At 35.4% G+C, this 19,566-nt stretch overlaps 1 protein-coding gene across 2 annotated transcripts; it reads left to right on the top strand.

The window, feature by feature from the left end:
* The first annotated feature begins 4,777 nt into the window (after positions 1–4,777).
* Positions 4,778–19,545, top strand: LOC132700516 (putative carbonic anhydrase 3). 2 transcript variants are annotated; one of them, XM_060667882.1, is made up of 6 exons: positions 4,778–5,011; positions 7,258–7,299; positions 13,254–13,403; positions 14,306–14,426; positions 16,806–16,908; positions 18,755–19,545. In XM_060667882.1, the coding sequence occupies exons 1-6, from the start codon at positions 4,957–4,959 to the stop codon at positions 19,169–19,171; spliced, it is 888 nt and encodes a 295-aa protein (XP_060523865.1). In that variant the 5' UTR covers positions 4,778–4,956; the 3' UTR covers positions 19,172–19,545. The 2 variants fall into 2 exon arrangements, with proteins under 2 accessions (XP_060523865.1, XP_060523866.1); XM_060667883.1 differs by lacking the exon at positions 4,778–5,011 and adding an exon at positions 7,074–7,190.
* The last annotated feature ends 21 nt before the right edge of the window (positions 19,546–19,566 follow it).

Below are 19,566 nucleotides of genomic sequence, written 5' to 3'. Positions count from 1 at the left end.
AGAGATCGGTGGAAGGGGTTCCTAAGTTCACTTATCTGGGAACGACAATTAAGGAACAAGTGCAGAATAGAGAAAGCAAGGCAAGCTTTTATCAAAATGTCAAGGTTTTTTAAAAGCCACAATCTAGACCTGAACATCAAAATCAGACTCTAAAGATGCTACATTTTCTCGATACTCTTCTACGGGGTGGAGTCGTGGACACTGACCGAGGCAACACAAAAAAGGCTGGAAGCACTTGAAATGTGGCTGTACCGAAGAATTCTGAGGATCTCATGGGTGGACGGGGTATCAAATGAGTCAGTGCTGGAGAGAACGAACAAGGAAAACGAAGTGATAAGCACTATAAAGAGAAGAAAACTTGAGTACCTAGGCCATATAATGCGAAACGACAGCAAATACCATATTCTCAAAAAAATACTCCAAGGAAAAGTTTACGGTAAGAGAGGACCTCGAAGACGAAAAATATCACAGTTGAAGAATTTAAGAAAATGATTTTCCAAAACAACCATTGAATTATTCAGAGCAGCCGTGAACAAGGTCATCATAGCCAGAAAGAATTGTCGATCAACTCTTGAGGCATGGGATAGAGGAGTACCTAAAAAAATGCCATTCGGTATTGGAAGTTGGAGAAAGGTCCTTAGTCATATCACAGTATGTTATTTTTGTCTTGTTTACCTAAAAAACCCACAACGAGGCATCTGATTTAAAAAATGTTACTGTCTGAAGACTGAAACTGTTTCAAAATGAAAAAAAAAAACTTAGAGACATTCGCGTCAAGAAAAAGTGTTTTCTGGACAACCAAAAGAGCATGAAAGTTGATTTTTCAAAGCAACTTAAACAGGCTACGGCAATATTATTTTCAAATCTTCTGGATTTCTCCTGCCTAGGTTGTTTATAAATCAAACTTGATGACATTTCGCCAATCACCGATGCAGGAGGAATAAAGATTTGTAAATAGTATATAAAAGTTGTTAAAACTTATTAAGAGCTTAAAAAAATGTATTGAATTGCATTCTCAAATAATTTATTCTCGAGAACTTTTCAATATTTTCAATATTATGTTCAGTGACGTACGCAGAGAATCAGAGTAATTAGAGATCAGGGTTCAGTAACGTACGCAGCGAGCTGGAATATTTTCTCAGTATTTATGGCTTACATTTGATTGTTAAGGTACTGAAAGAATTTAACCAGATCTCTTTCCTCCTTTGGATTCTAGATTCGTTGACATTTCAACCATTTAAAACATTATTTTGCTGAAATTTGTATATTTTTTGGGACATTTTATTACATAGCAAAATCAAACATTTTTAATAACAACTGCCTCAACTTGTGCAGTCCTCCATAACATTTTCATTTTTTTTTTTTTTAATGAAACTAATATTTTCAGACTCTTTAATAACCGTCTAACAGTTAGACTCTAACAGTTAGAGTCTAACTACTAACCTACGCCGTTAACCTTAATAATGAATGAGATATGTCATTTAATCAATTTTTAATCCTTTAGTTTTAGCAAAACATTTTTTTTTCTGTAAAAACAAAATTTTCAAGCTTGTCAATTTCAAACTTGCCTTGATATACGGCACATCTTTCCTTCTTATTAAATAAATAAAGGGAATTTACGAGCTCGTTAATTAGTATGAGCGAGGGACACACCGACGAAGATAAATTAACACGTTGCAACGACACAAATCGATCGTAAAAGTTTAAATGAACTATTAACAAGAAAACAACCAATAAAAAAACTATAAAAATCTGAAACATAAAAACTATACGCGTGCTCAAGCTACTTAATATTGGAGGTCTGAGCGCGTAACTATCCGTCGCATGCTTTGCTTTTGCTTCAAACGGGAAATACAGTGTTCAATTTATTTATGATTACACATTTTAAGCCTTAATTCATACATTGTTAGCGATAACTATTTAAATTTAATTTTTACCAAGTATCCAAAGAACCTAATTTATTAATTATTTTATTTTTTAATTTATACGTTGGTTTTTCAGCACAACTTTAACATTACTCTGCATTTTTTAATCAAATTTCGGAGCATTTTATATTTTGTAAATCTCGAAATACAAATTTTGGTAATAAGAATTTTTTTTAATTTTTCGCGATTCTCGATATATATTTTGCCGCGAATTTCAAAGACCTTAATTCGGCAATTATTTAATTTTTACACTTCTACAGGGTGAACCAAGTTTCCGACGCACAGAGTTTCAAGCTATAAGAAAAATCTTGGTTCTTATAACTTTGATATTACCATACATTTTTGTGAAATCCAATTTTGGACCTGCATATTTTTTGGTGAAAATTATTTTTTTAAATGTATTTCGAATCTTTTCGGTCTCTGTCATTTCTTTCGAATTTCGAACACCCTGTATCCAAGGACCTTAATTCGGTAATTATATGATTTTTTGAACTTTAAAATTTATTGTCGGTTATCAGTCATAAAACAATTTAAAAATCTTTGAGACGAATCAATCCAGATGTAAGTCTTTAATCGATATAATCGCGTCGATATCGATATCATAAACACTTGTTTTGGTCAGATATTTTGATTTTAAAAGGCATCTAAATTTAAGTCCGCTAAAAATTTTTTCCGGTATCTTTTATGAAATTTGGAAACCGTTTAAAAAATATATCTTGCAAGACTACGATAATGCTTTCTTCCTGCGTAGAGACGGCAATATCGATATTTCAAATGCTTAGCTTCACTCAATAATTCTTACGCCATTAAATTATTGTTAACTTTTCCTAGGGTTTTAAAATGATAATATTAAATTTTTCTGTCGTCAAAACAACAGAATGTATATCATGCAACAACTTTGCTCAATGAACTTTAGTGACGAGTTTGTTTAGGCACAAGCGGAGTGAGCGAGTGAAAAAGTATAGTCTGTCTGAATCCTCATCGTGCTGACTTTTCCTCGCAATTATGGAAGTTGCCAGCCAACGGCAGTAAAACTCAAGTCCGGTAGGTCTTAAAGGACAGAACTTTTGGGACGGACTCTCAAAGGTTTTGGTAATAGTATATTTATAATAACAAATCTGATTCTCACTTACTAGCAGAGTCGTCATTGAGATTAATTATAATAATATAATTATTCTCACGGTCAATTGACAAAGTGTTACCAAAATATTGCTCAGTATTTTCATTGCATTTCCATGTTATTTTCATATATAATTTTCATCTCCAGCCACCACAATGTAAATGTTTTTAATGAAAGGAGGAGTCCAGAAGTTTTATAAAAAGTAATAACGCTGTTGTTGGGAATATTTTTTAAGAGATTGTTTTGAAATCAATGTTCAAAAAGTTCGCTACTTGTATCCTCAAGATAATCCAAGCTAAATTACTTCATATTCTTTGCTGACAACAGCAAGTTTAGGACAATTCCGTCTTCTGACACAGGTGGTGATGCGTTTTCATTTATTTAAAGGTGATTTTGTCTGACAGTTTTGAGTGGAATCAACCCATCCTTTGGATACGGTGTCGTGTGTATCGAACCAAGTTTCGTCATGGTAATTTTGGATGTGCCTCGGATTTTGTTGAGTCGAACTTGTTAACGTTACTTAAATTTTCTCTATTTTGCGGTATTTAAATCTCATTTTACAAACAACTCTATGGAAGGTGATTTCATCTTTTAGCTTCTTTTTTAGTTTTTCCAACTTCGCTTTGATAAAGACAATATATTTTTCCACTCTCGTCCTGTTTCGTTTCCCACGAATCCGAGCCCCTTCGGACATTTCCGGGATTTTACCGCACGGATTTGGGAGCAATCGGATGTTTTCGGAGATATTTCCCACGCTTTGAATTTTGACGTTTGTTTTGCGAAATTGTACCCAAAAACTAACGGTCGTAGAAAAAGTATAGTATGCAACACGTTCGGTACACCTTTTAACTGACTCGTATATTAAAAACTCGCTCCGCTGCGCTCCGCTCGTGTCAAATAAACTCCTGGGTCAAATGCCGTTTACCGCACTTTGTTGCATAATATACTATTTCGTTCTTATTAGGTCCTGCTCAGTATTGTCTACACCGTATGTCTGAAAATCACTACGTTCATTCCTTTTATTCAATTTATTCAAAAATAAATAAAAAACATTTTTCAAATGAACTTCTACAGGCAACTGTAATACTTTTTAAAAAACTGTGGAAGTTGCTTTGAAAAATCAACAAAATTCTTCGAAAATATAGTTTTGCTTTACTTCGAGAAAGAATTAATCATACCCGTAAAGAAATAGATCAAATGAATAAGACTCTTCTATCTCTACATTTTGTCTCCATCCGACTTCGATACCCTTTCAAACATGAATCATGAGAAAGCGGAAAATCTAACCAAAATTAACGTCAACACTAGTGAAACCATCTTTCAGGTAAGCTCTGAGGAAGCCAACAGCGGAACGTCAGCAAGTTCGATTCGTCAACAACCAACGCAGGACGAATCCAGAAGTTTTTTGTTTTCAGGCAGGATATTTTTCACTCCACCCGCGTAGCCTAAATGCCATACGAACCCGTCCTACATAATTGGTTATATAATTCAGTGGACACCGTTTGGCTTCACCTGCAGTGTCCATAATGTCCATCAAACACCAAATCAATAAATAAACCAACTTCATCACCACCAAGACGTTGCTAGATCGACCGTCATCAATCGTGAATCAAATTACGACATACCTAATGTCGCGTGCTATAAAATTCGTATCAGACATGGCGGGATTCCGTTTATCTGGGCATCAAATCCCAAACGGATCCGAAATAGAGGAGGTCATTTTTCACGTGTCCGTTCGGTTGGCGGCAGTGGTAGTGGGCAATCGCGCTCGACAGGCAGGGATGTATTTATGCACTGACCGGAACGCTTAGGGGCGCATTGCCAATAATCGAGTCGGTCGTGACGGCCAGTGAAACAAAAAAAAATTGTTGAATCTTCCACTGCCGCGTTCGCAGAATTTTGCAGCAGATTATGATCGTCAGACAGAAGGCGTTCGTTTTTGTGGTGGTTCTACTCGAGTGGACAGGTTAGTAACGAAAAGAGTTTTGATTTTTCCAAATTTTTGTGTATCGCTTTCGGAAAAATTAAATCGAATTTAAAGGAAAAATCTTTCTATTTGTTGTTTCCAAAAAATTCGTAAAGTTCAAATTTTATTTTTGAGGGTATTATTTATGTTAGAAAAAATGCTTCAAAAACTTATATTTTTGCAATCAAAACCTATTTTGAAGGTTATTTTATTTCCTGAAACACTTATACCCACTAAAATAAATAATTTTGAGATAGACCATTTGAAGGGAGAAATTTTTCTATATCGTTTTCGGAAAAATTAAACCGATTTTCATTAGTTTTCCGTTGTTATTATAAAAAAAAAAATAAAAAAACAAAGCGTCTTATAAATTTTGGATATTATTTTCTCAAATATTTTACTAAAAAGTATCTTGGATTTCGTTTTTGAATGATAAAAGAAAAAACAATAAAAAAGTGAAAAATTATCACTTTCAACGTTAAGGGAGACCTCCATTTTGTATAGTTGTTTTTGCTACGGATTTTAAAAAATATATGGTACGGATAGCCCCTATTTATTTATTTTCAAGTAGTTTTGTTTATTTGCCAAAATAAAAACCAGGAATTTTTATATTTTTGCCGTCAAAACCTTCGTTTATGTCCTAAAGAACGCTTTTTAAAATTATATTGAGTTTATATTGTGATATTTGCATTCAGCGCAACTTCTATGTCATATTAGTTAAGTTAAATGAATCGGCATTTATATATAAATGTTTTTGACTTGTGAATATTCTGATTTTCAATAGTTTTCTATTGTTATTATAAAAATGTCGACTTTTTTAAATTTTAGATCTTGTTTTCTCAAATATTTTCTTCAAAAATGTCTTTGATTTCGTTTTTGAATGACTAAAAAAATAAAAAAGTGAGGTGTTACTATTTTAAATACTGAAGGTATTTTTTCAGACCAAAATTTTCTATAGCCAGTTGTTTTTGCTCGGTATGTAAAAATTTATGAGAATTAATGCTTTTCATATTTTGAATTCGGTGAAATTTGATTTATTTGAAATTTGCAAATGTTTCTATCTGGTTCACGGAAAATTTTCTTAAAGTTTAGATCGAATTTAAAGGAAAAATGAGGAACATGAGTGTTGCTTAGAGAAAGTTAAGTAATCAGTGTTTAAAGATAAAGGCTTTCCAATTGTGGATCGTGAATTTTCAAAACTTTTTATTTCTTTAAAAAATGCTCTAGATTTCGTTTGTGAATTATTTTAAAAAAATAATAAAAAAGTGACACGTTATTTTCAACGTTCAGGGTTTTGTTGATACCTCATCTTTCAATAGTGGTTTTTACTAATTGGTTTTGGGAAAAAAATGACGGTGAAAAAAATTTTAAATTCTTATTTTATTGTTTTATTTGTCAGAATAAATGCTCGAAAAGCTAATTTTCTTTAATTTTTTGTTTTATCTATCTATCATTTAAATTTTATTATATTTATTTTACGTCTGACGCCTCAGATTTAAATTTGATGAAACTTTTATATTATTTATGCGACAGAATTTTTCATTTTAGCAATTCTTTTTATATCGATGTCGGAGAATTTAATTAGAGCTTAGATCGAATTAAAAGGAAAATTTTGAAAAATTAGTGGCAGGAGTGTTACTTATATCTTATATATACTTATATATATTATATATCAGGAAATTGTGAATATTCCGGTGTTCGCTATTTCCTGTTAGTATTATAAAAAAAATTACAAAAGTGTAAAATTATGTCGACCTTTTGAAACAATCTAAATAAATTATATAAATACGTAAATATCTTATCATAATACGGTAACTTTGATCACTGCTTAAGATTATAATAAAGGAAACTACCCAGTTCGCTATCGTTTATTTACCCCGAAGCAAGATTAACATAAATACGTGTAATAATACATAAATTTCCGAACAAAACAAATCATGAACCTTTTCAATTGTCCTCTGAAAATTATCAGTACGATAAAATAACTAGAAGATGAAAAATTACAAGCAAGATACGGTTTAAGTGCGTCCGAAAGGGCAGAAAATTAACAACAAAAGACGGCTTTATAATATCGCAGCCTGGACGATAACATATTATATTATTATCAGCGATCCTTCTAACGCGATCATGCCGGTGGTTTGCGCGAGTTGTCTTATTGTGATGGTGATATGTGGCGTAGGTTGGTTTATTCTAAATCTAAGTGAACAATTATTCCAAAATCTTAACGTTTTTATCGTTATTTTTAGGCCAATTCGTCTCGGCTTCGGACTGGAAATACGGAAATGAAGGTGAGTGAAAAAGAATTATTTTTGGTTTAGTCTATATGAATTTTTTTTCAATTTTAAAGTTTATTGATTACTCGAAAATCTTTCAACCGATTTTGATAAATAAAGTCACTTATTTTTAAATTTTTGTGCCGGAATAATCAGGGCAAAAGTTTTTAATTTCTACCTTGAACACGAAAAGAGATAAAAGAAAAAACGAAAGTACCGTAGAAGGCTCATTTTTGATCGCTTGATCTGATGAAATTATTATTAAATCTTCAAAGCTTCAACAGTGATGTACCGCTACTTTAGATATAAATATAAATTAAATCACGCTCTATACACAGGGTGGCCCACGACATGACTGTCATAGCTTGAGAGTGTGTTGCTAGGGTGGAACGCTATTGAAAATCATTTCCAGAGAACATGTATGTTATGCAATCTGACCACTCTAATAATATTAATTGGTTCAATTCAAGTTTTTCAAAATGTCCGCCCAGTTGCTGTTGACATAGTCTAGTTCTTCTTAGAGTTGGAGTAGTAGATCTGCTAACAGTCTCGGGAACAGCACGAAGAGTTTCTGAGGTATCCATAATTCTAGCTAGCTCCGTTTTCATTAGTTTCTGCATAAACTCAAGTTTTCAGTCTTCCCCATAAAAAGCAATCTGTTAATGTCAGGTGACCTTGCATGCCAACGAACTGAGAACCTCTTCCAATCCACAGGTTTATATAATTTCGATTAAGAAATTTTGTGACTCGTTCACATTCGTTGTCTAACATTAAAAAGACCATGATCCAGTAATATCTGATGATCACTTTCAATGAAACATAAATAACGAATGACCAATGGGTCGGTCACACCAACGAAAATGTGAATTCAGGTCTTGAAACACAGCCGGCAGGTTTTAAAGCTTGTACAGGTAAGAAGTGGTACCGGTACCAACCGAAGTTGTGTAATGTACTCAATACTCTCATCTGGCATACGTTAAGTTTATTACCTATTTTTCTGACATTCGTAGAAGGTTGGGCCTCAAACGTATTAAGTATTGCCTCTTCCGGATGTACTTCCAAGCTATGGCAGTCATGTCGTGGGACACCCTGTATAACAACAAAAAACAAAGACTTGCCATGTTTTATCAAATTCAACTTAAAGGTTTTTGAGTAATTTTGGAAAAAAACACATTTTTCCAAAAACTTTGACATCCTGTATAGCGAAAACAAAATAAGTTAGGACACAGTGTGCGCGAACATATAGACGAGGTTTTGGCATTTCAAAAGTTCCAATCTTTCCTTTCCTTAAACGTCTATGTCCTGAAACCCTGCCGCTATCCAATTTCCGTTGGGGGTGTAAACGACACCACCGCTTTCAGCGGGGGTGGATGTTTTTGGTAGTCGACATGCGAAAATTATGAGCCCCAGAATTACAAGAGAATAACAAGATTGCTTTTGAAAAATCGTCACTGGGCGGGGCAAGTTTGTAGCGCGTAGCAGCTTTGTATTTCAAAAAACTAACCAAAACAGTGAGGCATTATTTTTCTATCGTTCTCCTGCGAACCACTATAGAACTTTCGCAAAATCGATGTAAAGATGTTACACCCTGTATCAACCGTCTTTCACCACGTATCGCCAAATTTCAAAGTCACTACAAACTTTTTATCCACAAAAATGGCAATTTTCGGGGTCTTATAGATTTTTTACCCATAATCGACACACCCTGTACGTATTTGAAAAAAATCTGGAAATAGAGGTTAGGCCCATGAATCTTTATCACGTCTTGACTGAGCTCCCGGAATAGTGATTTTCATATGGATTTTTTCAAATATCTCGATAAGCGTGCGAAAACCGCAAATAAAAAAATTGTAGCTCTTGATGCGGCCTTTACTCGGGAAAAAAACAATTTTCTGTTTTTTTTTTAGATTTTTGTCTGTAAGTGGCAAACCCTGTATATAATCGTAAAAATGCCTGAAATAAATGTTATGGCACTGTATCTTCCGCGTTTGCTGGTTAAATAATTTTGCCGATCGGGTGAATGGTTATGGAGAAAAACATGTTTTTCTGGAGCCCAACATAACCAAAAAAATAATTCAAAATTTTTTCAAAAAAAAAAACTTTGTGAAGTTTGATTGCCGCCATTTTTTTCTGTTTAAATGTGGGCACGGACTTTTACTTCTCTGCTAAATTGGAAGTGGATATCTGCAAATTTAGGACACTTATATACCACGGAATATCTGGAACACCCTTTACAATACTTAAAAACCTTAAATACAAAAGTTTTAGCTGTCTATATAGGCTATATCGTCATGTAAAAGAAACTAACATCTGAGATACAGTCCTTTGGTGACATCCAATTCTCAATATTAATATTGAATTTAATATGCGGCCCACTCACCCACATATTTTTAATAGTCGTTAGTCCCTCGAAAGAGCGGGAGTTATTCGGACATGAAACCGTTCTATAGGACTATTTTTAAAATCAAAAAATCTCCGAGGGTACCAGTCAAACGTTATACGACCACGACCACTAAATATTACGCGTTTTAAATGCCTGCCAGCGCATTAACGTTAGTAAACAGCGATTCATCAACCGATTCAGATTTATTGTCGCCGTTTTTCTTTTTCCTCTTGCTCGGCGCGTATTTTTAAAAGCCCCGCGTTCTCAAACGCGTCGTAGAAAATTGCCGGTACCCCCCCGCCCTCCGTACCGCAAAATTTGCGTTCCTTAACTTTCGGCGTTGAACCGAATTGAATAATGGCGTATATTTATGCACTGCAGGCAATAAAGGTTTTATTTAGTTTGATTGCAGCGCCGGCAAAGATTGTTCCCGGACGTTTGTTTTGATTTCGTTCCGAATTCGACGGGGTGGTGGCGGGCGGGGAGCGTTTATTTTTCCTATTAGACGTCGAGTTAATCTTAAACATCGTCGTTAAATATTTCGCTTCGATGGATTACGCTTTATCGGAGAGCCGAGCGGTAATCCGAGAAAATCAAGGGGAACTGGATAAGCGTTTCTGACAGGTCACGGCTGTCGTATTATGGCCGATTATGTATTATCACCGCGGGATTTGGGGATTTGCTACGAGACGCTAATGAGGATGCGCGATCTGGAGGAAAATGGCGAACGATGTAATCGTTCTGTAATGGACGCTAGTTTTACAGTGCCGATTAATTTGTAAAATAACTGATGAATTTCTTCATGGAACAAACAATAAAATTTATTGACTATTTTGGAACGGGGTGTCCCAAACAACTCAGAAATTCCTAACGATAGAAAAAAAAGAATTAGATTAGAATTGCTTTCATTTTCGTATATGCAAGATGTTCCGTTCATCTGAAACAAATACTAGCTGTCTTATTTTAAATAGAACACCCTATATATTATTGCGGATTTTAATTCCACCTAAGTCGAACCGTTTTCGACAATTCTTGAATTTTATATCAAAACTTACGTTTGTAGACCTAAGGGAGCCATAATTGTTTAATTTTGGATGAGTGCGTATTTTGAATGTAAATGTTTACAGGGTGATCAAAAATAGAAGTAAAAAATCTTTTTTTTTTCAAACGCAAAGCCATAGTTTTATAAATTTTAAATAAACGTGTTGCTGTAGGCAATGTAGTTAGAAAATTAGAACGACTTGTATCGCTGAAGATGGGGCTCAAGTTTAGGAATTTTATTTATTTATTTTTAAATTTACAATTTTAAAATTATAGTCATATATTTTTTCAATCTTGACAGACTCTGAATTTTCTTGGAGGTGCTGTTAAAATTCAATAAAACCTCAATTTTTTTTAGGTCAGCATTGCTTTTGAACAAGTTTGAATTCTGAAACTGGCTATCCACATCACCCGATTTGTAATCCTTAGAAGGGAAACCTTGAAGAATCTACAATGGTTTTTTTTAGAAATGTTCTTTTTAACTAAGTAATTTTAAAACTAAACGGATTATTCAGAATATTTTTGTTGATTAAAATTATACTTTATTTGATATTATGTTGCGTTTTGTTTGAGTCAAATATTACAAACGCATTTATCAACATTTGCTTAATGTCGAACCTATAATGATGGAACTGAACAGCATTTAGGTTGCTTTTGGTCAACACATTTCTTGCAAATATACCAAAGGAATAACATCCACTCAAAAATTCTAACTGAACCCGCGTAAACAGACGCCTAGCAATAGTGGATCAGTTGAAAAACTTCCTTAGTTCATACGTTCGCCATGGCTATTCATCATTCTTTTACATAAAAACAAAGTATCTAGCAAAAATATTTTCAAAGAACCATCGCTATACATACACAGGGACTGTGCTACAAACATTTTCTTTCTTGAAGATTTTTAGTTACTTTTTTTTTGATAATTTACTCTTCTTGCTCTTACTTTTCCTCTAATAACACTTTGCTTAGCCCAAACAATGGATTACAAAAAATTATCTCTATCTGTTAACCATACCTTTTTACAGGGTGTCAAGGTTAAGGTTTCAAAAATGCGTATTCACTACAATCTCCATTTATTATGCATATTTTTATTTAGGATTTTTCAAGGATAGTCGTACCAACTGGCTTGGTACATAGTACCAGTTGTAAGCAAAAAAATGGTTCAACTAAAACTTTCAAAAAAGAGGCAAAAAAGTCAGACCCTTAACTAACAAAAAGGAACGATAAATACTTTGGCGTTTTTTTCGCCGAATATTGACATTTTTAATGATTTATGCGGTCCAATTGAAGATATACGAAAATCGCTAAAAGATTTATAAGTCACTTGTTTTAATTATTTTGTGACTAATGTTACACTTTATCTGCTGATAATTTGATAATTTTTGAAAATCTTTGCCGAAAAAACTTGCTGTAATATTTGAAAAAAAAAAAAAGCATAATCGATAAACAGCCAGTCATCATTTATACTAGAAATAACAACATGACCGTATAGTATTTTTGTACCGAAACAAAACAAACAAAAAGAAATTTCCTATAGGCATTCGGCCCCAAATACTTCACGTGTTATAAAACAGGCCAGAGCAATTAAGTGCAATGAGGCGTACAGCTATTTTCATATGTCATTTCCTTGCCAAGTCCAAGTGGAAAGGAAAACTACATGACTCGCGACTTCTTGAAATCCGGGTGCTTCAATAACGCGATATTCCTAAATCCAAAGGACCTCCAAGATTTGTGCCGCGAGTTTCAGCACTTCGGTAGCTTTTTAGCTCTAGCAACGCTTGCGCGAAAAGCTGCTACACGCAAAAAAATAAAAATAACGATTTAAATCCGAAAATGGGACGTAATTTGGGCCGCCCTGTAACTGTCGGTTTTAATCCGCGCAGTTTACTGAGACACCTGTTTCAATGGCGTTACGTCGAGTAAGTGTGTATCTAAATATAGAGAAAAAATGTAAGGGTATTTCATGATATTATTGTTTTATTTTTGATATACAGGGTGTTGAAGATACGAAAAATTGTTTTTTCCTTACTAGCAATGAAATTGCTATGGACATTTTGTTCATTGATATGATTTTTCTAAAATTAATTTTCCATTTTCACCAGTGGCGTCGCGACAAGCAGGACACTCAATATTTTGAACAAAGAAAATGTCGCGATTCATTCCTTAGTAAAAATGACCATATTTCAACCCCAAATACAGATGAATTTTTTGTTAGCAAGATTTCCCACTACCAAAAAAACAGTATTATCATTATTTAATATTTAATTTAATTCTAATGATAAAATAAGATTTTTAATGGTTTCAATTTTTTCGCTGTAAACAAAGTCCAGAGGTCATTTTTACTAACAAATTAATCGGGATTTCAAAATTTAACTTATTTGCGAAAAAAGCATTGGAGTGCCTTTTTTTTTCAATAAACATGTACCTACCAAATTCCAACAAAAGCCGTTTTTTTTTTTAATAATCTTCGCACCCTGTATTTAAAATATTTAAGAATAACACCGTTATTATGAAGTGAAAATATGATTAATTTTTATTTTTTAAGGTGCCTGGCCTGAATTGTGCCAAAGCGGCTCTCGGCAGTCTCCCATCGGACTGTCCCCGTCCATCGCCATGTGGAAAAATTTCAGCAGATTGATAATGGAAGGCTACGGTCAGCGTACGGTAGCGGTAATGAAAAATAACGGTCATTCGGGTAAGTCCTCACCTGAAAATTTCTCCCGCCAATCTGTCAAGAAAACCGCAAAAAAAATCAAGCGCCTCCAAATCGCAGTCTCCTCACTTTTGGCAGTAGAATGTATTCTACAATTAGGACCTGATAAAAGTCGTTCTTTTTAAAGTTCTATGTTGTTTCTATGTATTTTTTTGTATATTTATCTCCTAAGCACACATCATTTATTCAGATCCTAAAGGTTCCTGGAAGACGCCGAACTATTTGAACATTAACGCGTAGCCAATAGAGGAGGATGTGGAAAGAGTAATATCCAGAATTAAATCAAAAGCAAAAGGTGTGGAGGGCATTGATCTGAAAATACTTTCTTTAATAAATCAATGTATTATTACCTCCAAATTTCCCTCATTGTGGATAACTCCACCATCTGAAATATTACATTTTCGCCATATTAGCTTACTTAGGATTATATACCGGGTGACACAAGGAAGAGGGAACACACTGTAGCTTTTAAACGACATAACGATTTGAAATTTGAAAGGGGTAATATGGGCAGAATGTCCAATTTTTTTATAATATGTAGTCAATGGCACTTCCGGTTTGAGCGGAAACGATATCTTTTTTTTGTTTTTTATTTTATTTTTGAAAATTGTGTCTAGGAGAGACCTGTGATAATAAATACTATTTACCGGGTCACCCGATCATGGGAAAAATTGTAAATGAAACTTTTCTTTACTTGTCTAATGGCAATGGCAAAATATACAGGATGTTCCATTTAAAATGATAAAGTTGACATTATTTTGGGAAAAAAAGGTTTTATGTCAAAAATGTTAGCGATATTGACAGCAGCTTCGTTGTCACGCATAACATGACCATTTTCGTCGTTTAATTGTAAGCCCGCGATATACGTCGGCCATTTTTTCTAGCCGAGGTGCGGCTCAAACACGTGCAAAATCCCAAAGTCCACGGGGGCGGTTTGCCCGGCTTCTACGAGCTGGACCACCTGCATTTCCACTGGCAGTCCGAGCATACCGTCGACGATATCAGGTAAGTAAAGTAAATTTTAAACAAATTGTGGAAAGTGCGAGGATTTGACGCCTGCCCGGGGATTTCGCGCATATTACGTTAGGACTGACGGTTAAAAATATCGCTTTAATCTCGCACCCTGCCGCACACGAAGGATTTCATTTAAATTTTATGGACGGCAAATTGGACGGGGGACCCGGTGGGCGGTGGAGGGACTTTTTTTTCGCACTTTGAAATTCATCGCTTCCGCAGTAAAATACTCGGAGTTTTGTTTCATTAAAATACTCTGAGAAATGTTAAAATTATATTTCAGAAATGTGTATGCATACCTCATGACGTATGCAAAAAGAGACGTGACATTACATAGCTGTTTAAAAAACAATACTACTACTACAAATAAATACTAAAAATTGGTGATCAAGACAAAGACAAACGTTCGGTACCACTTACTGTTTGTAAAAGTATGTGGACCAGGCGATCCCTGCCTTTTGTAGTATCAATGATATGGCCAGAACCAACAAATGACCATTTCTGCATGTGGAGATAATACTAAATATTTGAAAAATATTGTTTATCCGAACCTCGCGTTTGCACATGGCCTAGATGTTCCAGTACCTGAGAATTCAACCAATTTAGAAGAAAATAGAACCAGTTTTTCTGAACCTGAAATGGCACACTCCAAAATGGCAGTTGTGCAACACCAGCAGTATGGACAGTTGCATTATCGTGCAAAAGACGCACGCCTCTGGTCAGTTTTCCTCGACGTTTTACACGTATGCAGTCTCGCAATTTATGTAATAATTTTGCGTAATATTCACCATTGACAGTGGTATTAGTTTCTTTAAAATCTATCAAAAGAATTCCTTCACAATCCCAAAAGATCGTGGGCATCACCTTTTTTGTTGACTGGCAGGCTCTGAATTTTCTTGGAGGTGCTTCACCCCTACGACGCCACTTAATTGATTATTTTTTCGATAAAGGGTCATAATAGAGAACCATAGTTTCATCTCCCGTCACAATAGTTTCTATCACAGGCTTCGGTTCCGACCGACAGACACGGCGTTATTTTTGAATAGCCGAAAGGTTTTTAGGAACCCATCTGGCACTAACCTTATGCATACCTAAATGATCACGCAGGATTCGATGAACACTTGTATCAAAAAGCTTAGCAATTTCTGAGATTTCCTTGACCTTTAAACGTCGATCACTCAATACCACCTCTTCCACAATCGCAACAATATCTTCCGTTATGACTTCCACTGGTCGACCAGTTCTTGAATCATCTTCAAGGGACTCCTGCCCCATTCGAAAACGTATGGCCATTCTTTCACTACAGAATACGAAGGAGAACTTTGGCCATACACACCATCCAGCCGTTCTTTAATAATTTTAGATGCTAACCCTTCTTTTGTCAAAAACTTTATGACTGCTCTATACTCAATTTGCGTTATTTGCGGCATTTTTTCGGACACGTCTTGTTTAAAATCCTGTCAATAAAAAACTATTTGACGCAAGACTTCAATTCTTTTTTCGCTAAAGAAAATTGCAGAAATGAAAAAGAAGTCGCCCCGTTTTCGGAGGCACTCGGTATAGTAAAACAAATATCTGACTGCGTGCAAAATAAAAAAAAACGCACGAAATTTTTTTCTCCTTATAAAAAGAAACACTTTTTTCTTCCTTTATTGGCCTATCATAGCAAATCACCTGTTTATTTTATTCTTTCTTTGGCTTTTTGGATTTATGACTATTTTTCATTGTCCACTTTTTGTTTTTTTCCTTCACTCTACTTTTTTCTTCTTTCGGTTTTCTTTATTTTTTAGTTTTATTGTTGAAATATTGAGTCAGGCAGCTTGAGAATTAAAGGGTTTTTATTAAAATATTTTCATTCGTTATGCGAATCAATACTTCAACAAAGGAACTGACCAAAACTAAAGAAACCTAACCAAGATAACCAAAAGTTTCAACGGTACATCACAAGGCCAGGCAATACCGGGTGTTACAGAAATCAGTACAAAACATCTTAATAAATCAAAAATAAGTATTTTTCCGTTACTATAAGCACTGCTAATGTTGAGACGGAGAGTGCGTTTTATTTAAATTTTATCGAGCGTTTATTTTCAAACATGCCGAGACTTCACTGCGAAAATCTCGTTTTATTGTCGAACACCCGATAAAAATCGAATCGAAAACAAACGAAAATCGCTTCGAAATTGCTATTTCAACGTTACGCGGCGAATTTTTCGAATTTCGTCTACTGCATCGGCGCTTTTTAATTGTTATTGCGATCGGATGTCGGTCGTAAAATCGCAAATCTCCCCGTTAATTCGTCAGACGGCCGATAAACGATATCGGGAGGGAAAAACAATGCGCCAGATTGCGTGACGAAAAAAACTGTTCCAGATTTCCGCTAGAATTGCACCTGGTGCACCACATCAAGGGCATGGAGATGACGGAGGCGGTCGAGCATCCCAATGGGGTGGCAGTGTTCGCGGTTATGCTCGAGGTAAGACTGGATGGGGAAGGGTTCCGTAAATGTTTAAGTTTCGGATAAAATTTTAAACCCATTTAAATAAAATTCCGCCCCATTGTGATAAAATGTGCAAAAACGTTAAACGCGCTCTCATTGGTCAGCACCCTTTCTTCTTATTTGCATTTTGGGCAAGTGTGCTAGAGACACCCGCCCATTGCGGACTTCCGCCAGGATTTCTTCTTCTTTGCCCTTTTGCCTTTGCAAGAGTGTGTCAATTCAGATTGATTGAAGGAAAATAAGACACGCTACAAAGAAATTGAAGATACTTGGCTTTGTTGGGAGTTTCTTATAGAAACTGCTGCGGATTCTGCCCTTAATAGAACTTCATCCTCTTCGTTAACAGATCCGCGATATCCACAGATCATTTTTCATTATTCTAAAGTATTCGGGAAAATTAGAGAAAGATCTAGAGCTTAAAGATCTTTAGAAAGATTGGGCTACACTACCAGTATGGCTTTAATTATTTCAGTATGGCTGGGAACCAGACGTACATCTTAAGCAGTCATGCATAAAGTTGCTGTTATTCTGTCACGCAAATATAAGCATTTACACAAGGGTGGGGTGAAGAGGGTTGGCTAAAAGGTTGCAATGGTAACCACGTAAGTAAAGCGTTACTTTTATATAGTTGAATTAGACGACTTTGCCAATTTGGAAGAAAACAAGAAAATAGGTCGACTTGTCTATTAAACGCGTCTTTATTTTCACTTTCAAAAAATCACTTCCACACCCGGTGCCTGCTGAAGTTCCTGCTCCTGTAGTCTAGGAGTCTGCGTTAGCTTCCTACGCAAATATAAAATTTATAGCTAGTGCTATATTTATGCTTTTTATACGCTTCTAGTCTTGTTTTTTGATGGCTTTTTAACTATTCAGTTCTTAACTACGAACAAGTCTATTCTCCGACGGAAAGCGGTAATGGCCGAGTGCCCCTAAATAGCTTGCCCAACGAACTCGAAAAAGTAGATTATCCTTTCACATGATATCGGCACTTGAATCTCTCCGCCACCTAGCGGCTGCACAAGAAACCAAACAAAATACGTAACGCGAAATATTAGCAAATCTTTACTGCAATAAAAGACATTTATATATAGTATTTAAAAAATTCCACGTGTTTGAATATGTTTACAATCCAAATAAGTCAGTCATTAAGTTCTTAAAATTTATGTTATTTTTATATACTAGGACAGGACTCCTATCTTCCACAAAACTATTAAACCTAACACATTTTTCAGTCTTACTTATGCGTTGCAATTGCTCCGAAAACCCCGTTTATACGCTTTTTGCTTCCATTTGAACTGATGTTCTACAATAAAATAGGTATTTCATTTGCTTCGATAATAGTACTGGCAGATCTCTTTCTGATGATTTTTAGATTGCTAGCTTGAGGATCAGGAATAAAGAACATATGTAGCTCGTAGTTTCAGTTTTCTGTAATTATCATTGAAATTTTCCTATTTTTTGCCTCTATCTGTCTTGTTAATCGAAGCATGCTTATTCACTAGTGTGCTGGACAGGCGATGACATATGAAACTACTACTCATTCGAGCTGTAACATTAATCAGTTTGTATTTGTAAACTTCTTAACTTTAAGACTAAAATGGTTACATATTCGCAGATTTAAGTATCAACGTAGGTAAACGAACTGTAAATTGACATTGAGACGTTCTTACTCTCCTCTTTTGGTTATGTTTTCAGTAAGCTTCTAGGCGGTCATTCTCTCTGCTCTCATTCTTCTCATACATTACACTATTTTTAGTGTATCACCGACCCATATATCTCTAAAAGTCCATTTTATTGTTCTGTAGCTCCACGTATTTTACAGATCAGTCCCGACGACGAGGAAGACTTCGAACCACTTCTCGACATCCTGGACAACTTAAAGGACACTGTCGGTGAAGTCCGGCAGCTGACCGACTTCAGTGTCAAAGACTTCCTGCCCAAGGACAAGGCGGGGTTCTACAGGTACGAGGGCTCCCTCACTACTCCCAACTGCAACGAGGGGGTGATCTGGACCGTGTTCACCAACACGCTGAGAATCTCGAGGTCTCAAGTGAAAAAGTTCGAGCAAATCAAGACGACGGAAAAATCGCCTCTGACCCAAAACTTCCGGGGTATCCAGCCGCTGAACGGCAGGGCGGTGTACCTCAAAAGAAGCCCCGTAATGGATTCCTCGGCAAGAGGAGTGGTACCGTCCGCGTGGCTGGCCGTTTCGCTTGTCTACGTCGGGCTCAGATGGTGAGCACGTTACAAAAGGAACGAAACGGAGCCGAAATGATTAAATACTCGTCCGAATGGGAACGGCACTTATCATATTGATAAAATAGGAACAAACGTCGCATATCAAGACTAACATATAATGTCCCGAGCTACGAATGGGACCTTCCGGTGAAATTGCATTACTTAACCAACTTCCACGTGATTAACTTCACGTTTAAATCAATGGAGATCGTACAAATAATGAACGTAACCGTTGAATTTCAAAAAGTAAAGCCTCCGTAAATAATTCGTATTAAATAATATAATACGTTGATGTCAACTTTACGTAAAATAACGTCACTGACAATACATTTTAATTGTTAATAAAAAATTTATGACGAATCGGTTTGTTTTTGTGTGGGGGCGGGGGGGGAGGCG

The sequence above is a fragment of the Cylas formicarius genome, unplaced genomic scaffold, assembly GCF_029955315.1.
Source record: "Cylas formicarius isolate icCylForm1 unplaced genomic scaffold, icCylForm1.1 PGA_scaffold_4__25_contigs__length_36172078, whole genome shotgun sequence".
In the NCBI taxonomy this organism is placed as follows: Eukaryota; Metazoa; Arthropoda; class Insecta; order Coleoptera; family Brentidae; genus Cylas; species Cylas formicarius.
Note: the sequence above shows the minus strand (reverse complement) of the source record. Positions and strands in the feature narration are given on the sequence as shown.

Bases quoted from the DNA above. Each gene is read 5' to 3' on its own strand.
- LOC132700516 (XM_060667882.1), top strand. From the start codon at position 4,957: ATGATCGTCAGACAGAAGGCGTTCGTTTTTGTGGTGGTTCTACTCGAG. The intron at 5,012-7,257 runs GTTAGTAACGAA...CGTTATTTTTAG, and splicing joins GGTTCTACTCGAGTGGACAG to GCCAATTCGTCTCGGCTTCG. The intron at 13,404-14,305 runs GTAAGTCCTCAC...CATTTTTTCTAG, and splicing joins GAAAAATAACGGTCATTCGG to CCGAGGTGCGGCTCAAACAC.